The sequence below is a fragment of the Trachinotus anak genome, unplaced genomic scaffold (assembly GCF_046630095.1).
Source record: "Trachinotus anak isolate AG129_WGS33_773 ecotype Australia unplaced genomic scaffold, CSIRO_AGI_Tana_v1 ptg000007l, whole genome shotgun sequence".
NCBI classification, from domain to species: domain Eukaryota; kingdom Metazoa; phylum Chordata; class Actinopteri; order Carangiformes; family Carangidae; genus Trachinotus; species Trachinotus anak.
This window is the reverse complement of record NW_027273858.1, coordinates 23780424-23792991: the sequence shown is the minus strand read 5'-3', so window position 1 is coordinate 23792991 and position 12568 is coordinate 23780424. Positions and strand designations below refer to the sequence as shown.

Here is a 12568-nt window from a genome sequence, read left to right as displayed (position 1 = left end):
CTGAAATGTCTCTTAAGGCTAACGTTAGACTAGTTTATGAGATGACACCCTTGATAACAGTAACATCTTAGGTCTAAACGCTATACTATAATATAGCATACATTATACACTATTCTATACACTGTAATGAGCAGATTTAAAGTAATGAAGCAGACAACATAAAAACATGTAAAAAGAATATACAAAGATAAATAAGGGGGGAAATGCAAAGGGTAAATAATAAATGGATAGATAAATATATAATATATAATATATGATAAATAAATAAATAAATAAATAAATAAAATGGAAATTTACATGGGAAAGTGAATAAATAGGGGAATTAATATAAGGGATTATACATACAGAAGAAATGCAGAAATATCAGTTTATGTCACATTTTATTACTTAATTATTTTTTTGTTTTTGATGCATATGATGGCATATTAATGTATTAATTGAGTCATTTATTTATTTATTTTTGAGGCTGTGCACTGTATATTGTAATTGATTATTTTACATTACAAAAATAGATCTGAACAGATGTCTTGAATACTGAGTCGTCTTGCTTATACATTAGTGAAATGTTTATGAGTCTGCTTTTCACAAAACAAGTTAGGATATAGCAATTTAATAAATTATTAAAAGTTGAAGACTGTACGTTATATCAGACGTCTACGTTGCTACCTCATTTTTGGCCATAGCCTTGGCAATATTTTAACCCCCTGACGACGTTGTTTCAACTTTTTTCAACTTCGAAATGTTTGCTGGGCAAGCAAGTCGTGGGTGAACCGGCAGAGTGGCTGTGCCCTGGCTCTGAGCATCCTAAAAATATCCCTCACCAAGTATGCGGATCAAAGGGGGCAGCTACACCGCCACGAATCCCTCCCCGGCATTTAACCTAAAGCCTCTCAGAGGAGGAGCATGCAGTGTGAGCAAAAAGCCGACGGCATCTAGAGCTGTGCAGAGAGAGGAGAGAGAGAGGCTGACTCGGGTTTCAGAGACGCGCACTGGCGACAGACCTGCGGCTCACAGTGGGATCGCTCAGAGGAGAAGCAGCGAATGGGACAAACGGAGCAGAACGTAGAAGAATAAGAGTCCCTCCCTGTAAGTCAGGAACATCAGTGACTGGCCGATGACAATCTATAGCACGTCTCGCATTTTAACTTGAATGTATTTGCTCATATGAGTGCACCAAGGTAGTTTGCAGACGGTTTGAAGAAGGAAAAGGACATCTGAAAAACGTTTCCCCCAACAGAGAGAACCTGTTATAAGTTCCGAAGTTGCTGGTCGTCAGGAGTAGTCTTCTGCTGCTCTTCACCAGATGAATGTAGGGATTTCCACGTGGATAAAACCAAAGTTAGCTGTCTAAAATGGAACAGGATCGGAAGTGGGGAGGCACTGGAAAACCTTGTGAGGAGTGGAGGGTTCGCGGCGGGCAGCAGCAGCAACCGTTAAATCAGCCTCTGTGGAGAAATTGGAGAGATTTGTCTGGCGTAACGATTTGCATCGCACTATCTGTCCTGTGCCTTGGAGTTTGTTTTGTGGTTTTTGTGCGGGCCTCGGAATTGCAGTCCAGGATAGTAAGTCTGGAGCAGCAGCAGCGGGACGCGCAGATCTCCGCGTGGAGGTTGTCTCTGGAGCAGGTGGAACCCATAATCTTTGGCCGACTTGACCAGATCCTGGAGGAGGTGAGCGTTTTACTTAGAAACGAAATATAAACATATTAGCCATAACAATCTCACCAGGAGGGATTAATTGTATAGCAGCCTATTTGTATGATGAAAACGTAAAAGGCTAGTTTTAGCTTTGTCAATACTGAACTATAAGTTGCCTTTCAGTTTAGACTAATTCCACAAGTGGTCTGAATGAAACCAGAACCCTAGAGCACTCCTGGACACTTTGGTGCCTTGGCTGAGCAGACATTCCTGCGTTGTATATGTGTTATCATGTGTGCAGCATCACTGAAATGTCTGAGGAGTTCTTCCTGGCCCTGGTCTCTGTTGCTGTTGAAGTCACTCTCTGTGGTGCTCTTTCATTGACCACTTCCACAGCTACACTAACAAGTTCTTCCACAGTGATCGAAATCCCACAGCAACCATGCTTTCCCTTCTTCCTTTCGCTTTGACCTAACTTTTATCACGCCCCCTCCCCCCTGGCCCATTTTACTAGAATCAGTATAATGCACTTAGCAGACGGATAAGCACAGAGAGCCTTCTGCTAGGGATGGCAGAACTATCAAATTCTTCATACGTTAGCTTGGGTCAAAAGTTTATCAAAACAAATATCAAGAAAAAATCCCCCGAGATACTGTATTTTTGGGAGGCAACATAAGGTGATGTTCAATGAGCTGACTGATGATTTATTGCAGACAAGGAACAGTTCAACATTTTGGGAAACATACATTCTTTTGAGATGAGAAGATTGATACTGATCTCAGAGCTGAGGTCAGATTAATTTCAGGGCCATAGCCCCTTTTTTCAGAAGTACTGAAGTAAATCAGAAGTATGTTGTCATGTACCAAAAGACCCAAAATGAGCCCAAGTCTCCTGAACGCCCCCCATTTATGACGACAGCACAAGCAATATAGTTCAATGAATACATCAGACACAGAATAAATTTGAGATGGCAGGAAAACGTCACACTTTGAAACACATCTGTCAAATTGATCACTATATTGATCACTAGATAATCTTTTTTTTCCCCTTTTCTTTATCCCTCATGCAAAATACCTTCTAACTGACATTTGTGTATTTATTACAGTAATATAAAGTAATAAAACAGACAACTCTCCGATTTACTGGATTGATCTCTTTTCTATTGCTCATTTGCACATCACGTCACTGATATCATGTCACTCTGTGGATTGGAGTGGGGGTTCTTTCTAGGTTGTGTGTGTCCTGAGGATGGTCAGGATGAAAGAATTAATTATACTCATGTAACATTCTGCTGCTGTGAGAGTGCAGGGACCATAATTACACACTGTCCCAACATGCAAGCAGAGCAGGAACAGGAGGCCAAATAACTCAGTGAGCTACAGCAGTGAAGATATCACGCGCACACACACACACACACACACACACACACACACACACACACACACACACAGTGTTGGGAGAGCAGGCAGGGACAGTTGTTACAGGTTGTTACACAAATAAGAAGTAAGCTGAAGCTGTGACAGCTGTAGTAGTAGACTACAAACAGTTTTAAAATGCTTGTCCATATGTTATCAAGGATGATAAGACCCAAAATCAACACTGTAAGCTGAATTATTTAAAGGACTCTGTCCCAAGCTTTTTGACCCATACAAGCAGTTGATCACTAGAAGTGGTTTCCACTGTATTTAAATGTTGTATTCCTTCATATGTGTGTTCTCACATTGATGTACTAAAGGACACAGTTATACTCAGCCAAAGGTGCCGGTAATAGAGTCCTGTTGGAGGGCCTAGAGGGAGGAGAATCTCTTCGTTTTTATCTCCAGATGTTCCTGGGGCAATGCAGCCTGCCTCTTTGTTTACCTTGGCGTGTATAAATAGTCATTATTAATGGGACACAAGTACAGATGTGGCCTTCTGTAGAGAGAGTGGGGAGTCTGTGGTACTTTCACCAACACTGTCCAGAATCCACCACCCTGTCTCCTTCAGTGATGACCAGTTTCCTCTGTTATGGAAAATCTGCCCCGTTCCAGCAGCACAGAGTTGGTCCTTATTATTATTACAGTCAGATTTGGATTGCAGCAGGAATGATGTTTCTAGTAAATTTTATTAGCTGTTATTGGGTTTTGGGCTTCTCACAGAGGGATGGGTACCGAAACCAGGTATTAAACGGGATCTGGGGCTACATTTTTTAAGACTGTAGTATCGTTAAGTTCCGTCATTCTGCTCTCAGTACTGGAGAAATTAAGAAAATAGATTTCCTGTTTGTTATTGCTACATAAAAGTTCTCTGGCACATTCACCAACTCCGTTTCTGACATTCGTTGATGCATTTTCGCTGTTCCCATCGCAGAAGAGAGAGCTCTCTGTGTGTGGGGGCAGGGATAGCTATGTGTCACATGCACAAGCACCGTGCAGCACACACACAAACACCGAGACCCTGCTCTTACTGACAATGGCGCAGAGAACTAAATGTTCAAAAGTCTTTTTCATGTAAGGAAACACGAGCGATCTCTTGAAACAGGTGAAAAAGTCTGTCACATACAGGTGAAGAAAGGCAGTTTTCAACTGTCTAGGTTGTAGTTCATCTGTCGTTGTGCCAGGTGTGTTTTGTATGCTAACAGCCTGGAGCCCACACACGGAGTTAATGAAAATATATGAACATGGGTTAATAATGAAAAGTAACCATTAGCCAGCTTATTGTTCTGGGTGTATTCTTAAATTCAATCTGAAGTGGACAGAACTGTCGTTCAGAAATTCAGTTTCAGGTTTAGATCACTCAGAGCAGTGGGGGTGGGGGTGGGGGGATTTAGCGTTGTGGGGGCTGCTGGTAAACTACTGTATGGTCAAAATACTGCCAGAGAAAAAAATATTTGCGCATCCACTGATCTGATGCAGGTGTGTTGGAGAATGTCGCCTTGGACGAAAAGAGATCCCGCATACTACTCTTGCTCAGTATCACAATTTATCAATCATCATAATGTTTCGGTCCTTCTAAACCTTCGTCAGGATTTCTGACTTCTTTACTTACAAGACAACAAAAAGTACCAATAAGAGGGCCGTTGAAGTACCAGATCAATCATCTTAACGAAATGCATTCCTATTCTCACCATATCATTAATGATTAAAAAAAACACATTAATGAGACATATTGTTGCACTAAATGACATGTTCCTTCATCACCATAAATACACACACACTGAAGTCATTTCGACTCAGTCCCACCCACGCCATCCTGCCACCAGAGCACCAAATGTTGATTAATACTCCTCTGAAAACAGCCCCCAACAGAAGCACTGTGCAAATCCCCATTTGAATAATGTTTGATAAAAATTAAAGAGACCAGCTATTTCAGGGAAATACTGAGCTTGTTTTTAATGAAACATATATTTGTGAGCTGCTTTTATGATTTGTGTCTTCAGTAGGAAACAATGGACTTAAAGCAAGAACCACAGTCAAAGCAGGGAAGTACTGAGCAACAGACATCGTGGCTTTGGTCTTTTCCTTGAATTTGTTAGTAATAAGAAAGATATTAAATGAAGCCATCCCTTGTCTTTAATTATTCAAATAGTGTAACCCTAACTCTGCAGTCATGCTCAGGTCGAGATTCACTTTTGTCAATCTTATTTTTGGAGAAATGTTCAAACAGCAGTCAGTGCAGTGACTACATCATCTGGGAGTCTTTTTATTACAGTGATGTTAGCAGGTTAAGAGACCAAAACCTGTGCTTTCCAACCATATTTAACAACCTACAACCTGAGAAACTGCACAACATTTAAAGAAATGCTGACAGATTCAATAAATAGTTCCAGCATGTAACTCCCTTTAAAATAATGAATTGTTTTTAACAATTCTGTTTTTGTTCACATTCAGCAAACAAGAAACAATGAGCTCAATAAGTGAGCTCTAGAGGTGTTGATAGCTGCAGTATTGAACCTTAGACAGAGCCAGAGATTTTGGTCCATATTGATATGATAGATGATGCTGCAGATTTTTTGGCTGCACATCCATGATGTGAATCTCCCGTTCCACCACATCCCAAAGGTGCTCTATTGGATTGAGATCTGGTGACTTTGGAGGCCATTTGAGTACAGTGAACTCATTGCCATGTTCAAGAAACCAGTTTGAGATGATTTGAGCTTTGTGACATGGTGCGTTATCCTGCTGGAAGAAGCCACCAGAAGATGGGTACACTGTGGTAATAAAGGGATGGATATGGTCAGCAACAATACTCAGGTAGGCTGTGGCATTTAAATGATGCTCATTTGGTACTAGGGGCCCAAAGTGTGCCAAGAAAATATCCCCACACCATTACACCACCACCACCAGCCTGAACCGTTGATACAGGGCAGGATGGATCCATGCTTTCATGTTGTTGACACCAAGTTCTGCCCCTTCCATCTTGAATGTCGCATCTGAAATCGAGAGTAATCAGACCAGACAACATTTTTCCAATGTTCTATTGTCCGATTTTGTTGTAAACTGCAGCCTCAGTTTTCTGTTCTTAGCTGACAGGAGTGGAACCCGGTGTGGTCTTCTGCCCATCAGCTTCAACGTTTGACGTGTTGTGCGTTCAGAGATACTCCTCTGCACCTTGGTTGTAATGAGAGAACTGCCGCTCACTGTTTTCTCTTTTTCGGACCATTGTCTGTAAACCCTAGAGATGGTTGTGTGGGAAAATCCCTGTAGATAAGCAGTTTCTGAAACACTCAGACCAGCCCATTTGGCAACAACAGCCACGTTCAAAGTCACTTGAATCACCTTTCTTCCCCATTCTGATGCTCAGTTTGAACTTCAGCAGGTTGTCTTGACCATGTCTACATGCCTAAATGCATTGAGTTGCTGCCATGTGATTGGCTGATTAGATATTTGCATTATTGAGCAGTTGAACAGGTGTACCTAATAAAGTGGCCGGTGTGTGTATATATAAGGGTTTATGGACCCTCATAACTAGATAGATAGATAGATTAAGTACTTAATTAATCCCTTGGGATTTCAAAGAGAAGATCACCATCCTCAATGTGAAACATAGAGGTGGATCAGTTTTGTTGTGGTGTTACTTTGTTGCATGTGGCACAGGGAACCCTGAATTTGCGAGGGCGTAGTGAAATCAGAAGATTATCAAGGAGATCAGGAGATACTCAGTGTCAGAGAGCTCTGTGTCAGTTGTCATGGCTCTTGCAACACCACAATGATGCTAAACATACATCTAAAAGCATCCAAGAAGAAAAGAAAACATTGGACAATCCTGAAGAGGCCTGCTGTGAGTGTGATCTTACTCCAACTGAACCTCTATGAAAAGTCCAGAAACCTGAAGTTGGAAGGAAGTGCCCATCAAACCTGCAGAAACTGCAGCAGTTTGTTCAAGAAGAGTTCAGCCAAACTACCAGATTTTTACCAGAGGGGTGTAGAAGTCTCATTAAGAGCTTCAAAAAGCAGTAGTCGCCTCAAAGGGATGTGCTACTAAATATTAGGCTCAAGATCCTGCTATTCCTTCATAATATTTTCATTTAAATTATTTTAAATAATATGTTAAAATCAAAAGCAGCGTGTGTACTCTGTTAAATATGGAATAGAGAATCGTGTATGACAGTTAGTTTGGTCAGTTTCAACTAATTTCAGAGAAAACTGGTTTGTCTTTTTTAAGTGGAACGGTTCCAATCATTTTGGTCCTGTCTGAATTTTCTGAAGCCATTGAAAATAAGAAGACATGAATTAAAAGGTAATGAAAATCTTTGACTCTGCTACTATTGTGACCTTTGATGTTGTTATAGTTGTAGTTCTTTTTGTTATGACAGCTACAGTTCAGCTTAGTCTCCACACTGCATTTATCTGCATTATCTAATTTGGAAAATGTGTTTTTCAGTTCAAGTTGGAGCAGAGGGAGCTCTGGGTTAGTCTTACTAAAGACTTCTCCAGTTGTGAGTGGAGTCTGCCAGTAATAGTGAAAAAAAATCCTGGATATATTTTAGTAATGTTTTCAAACAGACACTCTGCCCACTTTGATTGGCCAGGTTTCTGGAGGTATGGGATTTTCTTATTGTGCAACATGAAGAATGTTTGGCTAGAGATGTGTTTTGCCCTACTCAAAGACTTCAACTCTAGATGTGTTTAAATGACACTTTCTACATACTTGTCCTTTGAAATGCTACATATTTTTCCTTAATGATCCCTGATTCAATCCATGGTGTCATCAGACCAGCATAACAAGCATATTGACATAACAGGCAGTACCCAGAATACTGCAGCAGTGTTCAGAATGACAGTGCCTTCTTAACATTCCCTTCAGCACCTGTTGCAGCCCTCTAAACAGCCTGCTCTGCCATTCTTCTGCTAGTAACCTGCACCAGTGGGACTGACTGTTATGTTGTGCAGAATGTATTGGTTTTGTATGCTGCTCAGGGTCAAATCACACGCAGACTGTTGTTGGTTTAATGAGATTAACTGCCACACGTGTGCAGATCATAGTTTAACTGGCTCTCACTGTAAACAGACCTCTTATCCATGATGGCTAAATAGTGTAGCTTGAAAGTTCACTCTCAACATGGATGGATTTAGTGGATCTTACTCCTGCTGTCCTGCTGTTTCCAAAGTTGGGAGTGCAGGTTCATAGTCGATCTCAAATTGATACTTTGTACTGCATATGTATTGCTGTTATCATCATCCATCGACATTTAACACATTTGATTGATTGAATATTAGGGGCTTTGTGGATACTTGTAAATTGTGTTTTGGCAATAGACATTTCATGTTAGGTACAAGATGGTGTGAAAATAATGTTTAAGTGCATTCTAACATTCTTCTTATATTGCCTTCTTATCTCTTGTGCAGAAGCTTGCAGTAAAACTACCAAAGACTCGGGAGGTGAGGGAAGCTCCCCACAGCTGCCTGTGTCCCCCAGGTATGTTTCTCACCATTGATCCACTCACAATTCAACATTTTTCTCACTTTCCCTTACTGACAGATTGACCTCACACATACAGAACATGAGACATGGAACACGGATGAATTTAGCCATTTGAACTGTCAAATACAAGATCATCACCATTCCATGCAGGTCTGCAAATGTTGTTTCATACATGTCAGTGCTACAGGTTTTTTTGATATCACTGGATATTGAATATTAAGACATACTTTATTTAATGTTGGTGATTTTTAAATTTGGTCTCCCTGTGAAAAAATTTGTGTTGCTATACCATCAAGTTCAAGCATATCTGGGTCAAGAGAGATCTTCACCAGTCATTACAATTATCAGGGGACATAATGTGTTACGCTGTGTTTTGTCTTGTTGTGCGAGGGTTGATTTTATCCACGTAATGGAAATTGTTAACAAGAGCTGTCTGCTCAGTCTTTGTTCATCTGTGCAGTTAGTGAAGGCATGACTGAAAGCTGTTCTAACAGGTGATTACTGAGAATGTGCCTACTTTTGTTGTTTAAATAGTTAAAAATAGCAACTACACATGGAGACATGAGTAATAATAATCATAACAATCATAATTTGTACATTTCTACACAATGCATTTATTTCTGTTTGATCACTAGTGTCATGTAGTGCTCTCTCTCTTTCTCTGAGCTCAGCTAACTGGGCCTCAGTCATGCAGTTTATGTTCCTGATGTACAACTATCTGTTGTACTTAAAGGTATAATGTGTAAGGTCATGCTACTTTCTCCACATCCGTAGGTGGCAGCATTTCACCTCTTTGCCCCCCTCCTCCTCTGCTCAATCCTGCCTCATCTCGTAACAGTAAAGTGGTTACAATATGGTGAACTGAACGATGTGTATTCAGTCGGTCTACTGCATCCATACAATCTCAATATACAGTCAGCATTGATGTAAACACAACACCTGGGTATTTATGAAAACTTGCAAGCTCAGTATCAAACAGCATTTCTTTACTCTTCAACAGCTGTCTCCAGATAGATGTAAAGCCATGACGCTGGTCGTATGGAGTAATTCCAGCTTGGCTGGCCATTTTGTGTCATACGAGGACATGATAGAAGCTGGTGTGATGTGGAGGCATCATTGAGGCATACCTGTATAACCGGCTGTGTAACTTTGTGTTCTGATGCCTGAAAATTGTACAACAAGCATGGACTGTGACAAAAATCACAACTTGACAGTGCACTAGTGACAGTGTTACCTGTAAAGGCCTGAGTCTTTGTCTGGCTTCACTGCCTGTGACATAATTAAATTGGCCTTAGAAATCCAGGAGATTTTTGTAATTAAAAATACTTAATAACTGTTTGCAGCGTGAAGCTAAAGCAGCTGAAGTGCTGCGACTGTCTGAGTAACTCCTTCAGTGTGTAAAGCTACCTGTTTCCCTGCTGCAGCCTGCTGATGGGTGTTATCAGTTAGACAAGTGTACATGTGTGTACACCCCTGTGTTTGTTACGTGTTGACTCTTGCACTTGTGCTGTGTTCAGGTCAGATGGTAGGGATGTCACGTTTGATTGCAAAGTTGGTGGAGTGAGTGTTAAAAATACTGTGGACAGATAACACAACATTATATCAACATTATATCTGTTGAATATGGGTATAATTACCTTGAATTACTTTGGCTGACGTGAGAAGGTATTTGATTAGCCTTTACGCATATATTGGAACTGATGGAAAAATCTTTTTTCCAGTGGACTTGGATGTTGATGTGGATCGTTATTTACAATTACTTTTTTACTTTTTTATTTTTTATTTTGGGCTTTTGTGCCTTTATTATAGTACAGTGGAGACTGACAGGAAAGCGGGTAGAGAGAGGGGAATGGCATGCAGGAAAGGAGTTGGGCTGGTCAGGAGTCAAACCGGCGACTACCTGCTAAGAGCGTCTTGCACTCATGTGGTACGTGCCCTAACCACTCGACTACTGGGCCACCCCCATTTATGATAACTTTTATATGATATGAACACAACATTAGCTATTCTTTCTTGTATACAAGTAAGTCAGTCACCACCACTATCATGGACATACTGTACATAAATACCAGTGCACACAGAAAACATAGAGCAGACTGTTATTTTTGGCCTGTGGGTCATTGATTTCTGTAAGACAATACACTTACTGTAGTTGCTAGTTCAAGGCCACCAAAAAGGTCCATAAAAAAATTAAATATTACAATATTGATATGATTATTATTCATATAGATGACAGATACATGTCCTCTCTAATCAGCTGCTATTGTTAGATAAACCATCCTATGAATGGACAGGTTTTTTCAGTATTTAGAAAATAAAAATAAAATTAAATAGAAAATAAATTCAATTAATAGAAAGATTTTGCATGTCTGGAGTGTTAATTCATTATTTGTGGTATCATTGTGTTATAGGACTTAATGCTTCAAGGACATAAACTTTTCTCAAATACACCATGTCCTCCCTCTTCCCTGGCTATTTAAAAGGTTACTTAACATAAATTACTACAAAAATTACAAGACTATTTTCTACTAACCTCTACTAGAGGATGCTCACACAATCTAAGCAAAATGTTCAAAATTCAACATCAACAACTTCTTTTTAGATAAATAAAATAAATGAATGAATAAGTAATCCACAGAACTACCTATGTACAATTTTCATGTGAAACAGTCGTGTTAACAGTGAGGTTTGATGAAAATGAATGTAGGAATTACAATAATCCTACTGTATTAGACCTCATTAGGTAAACGCTCCTGAACTTCCCTAGTAGTTTCACTTTGAGTGTCCCAGTCTAAAGCTAAAACGTGATGATTTCTATCCTCTGTCAAAGTGAAATGGGTTTGGTTCACAATGTTAATCAAATTAAAACAAATGCAGCACATAACCATTTACTCTCTATGGACAGAACTCTGTCCTTAGAGCCTTTTTGTTCATTTTCTTATATGTGTCTGTCTGTGACACCCCTGTGAAAACAGGGTCACCACACATTAGTGTTAATTTGTCTTGTCAATAGGATGTAACATGCCAGTAAGCGTCTGTGGGATGTCCTGTGAATGCCTGTTAAGCTGCCGTCTTGCTTGCTTCAGAGGATATTCTCCAGGTGTCAAAGCCTTTCATCTCAGAGCCACCAGATGGTCTGACACTTTTTCAGCTTCTTGTAACTTTCTGTGTCTCACAACAGGTAGAATGGGAATCTGGGAGATGGAGGTGTTTGCAATGTCAAGTATTACAAGTTACTCCACTTTCTCAAACAAAGTACTGAGAACGTGACCTCAAGATCATGGTCCTGAACACTATATGAGATGCTCAAAACCAAGTGCAGTGTCCAATACTAAAAAAATAAGACATGAATAATAATCTTAAATAAATACCCACAAAATATGCAAAATGTGAAATAATCCAATACTTGCATTTGCATTAAAATAGTAGCATGGCATTTAAATTACTGAGAATGTTTATGTTACCCATAAGCGACACCTTTTAGATTTTAATGACCCAATAAACTTTCCTGTGCATACTATACATAAAGTGATCATAAAGGTTTGTACTGTGCCAAAAGTGAAGATGAATGTACACTTGAACACCACACCAATACTGGGTAGTTCTTCCCTCTGCTCTCAAACAGCCTCTCTTCTTCATGTGATGGATCCACAGATGTTGAAACTTTCCTCTGAGACTCTGCTCCATGACAAGACTCTGTTGACATGAGGGCATCACATCATTTATGCAGATTTTCAGTTGCACATTCATGCTACCAGTTTCCTCTTCTACCACATCTACTTGATTCAAATCTGGAGACTGTGGAGGCCACTGACGTTCACTGAACTTACTGTGATGTTCATAAAAAACAGTTTGAGACAAGGAAGACGGTGAACTGTGGCCATAAAGGGATAAACATGGTCACAACAATACTCTGACAGACTGTGACATTCAGACCATGACTGATTGGTATTAAGGCCTCAAGTGAGTCATGAAAACATTCATGACTCACTCAAACACCCATTACTCTACCACCTCCAGCCTGGGGC

At 40.1% G+C, this 12568-nt stretch overlaps 1 protein-coding gene across 1 annotated transcript in view; it reads left to right on the top strand.

The window, feature by feature from the left end:
• Positions 1 to 769: 769 nt before the first annotated feature.
• The window catches only part of LOC139623346 (collagen alpha-1(XXIII) chain-like), a 50303-nt gene continuing 38504 nt past the window's right edge, over positions 770 to 12568 (top strand). Inside the window, exons 1-2 of the mRNA XM_071481499.1 lie at positions 770 to 1670; positions 8465 to 8534. Coding sequence (XP_071337600.1) covers positions 1353 to 1670; positions 8465 to 8534 — 388 coding nt within the window. The 5' untranslated portion in view covers positions 770 to 1352. The remainder of the gene's footprint in view (positions 1671 to 8464; positions 8535 to 12568) is intronic.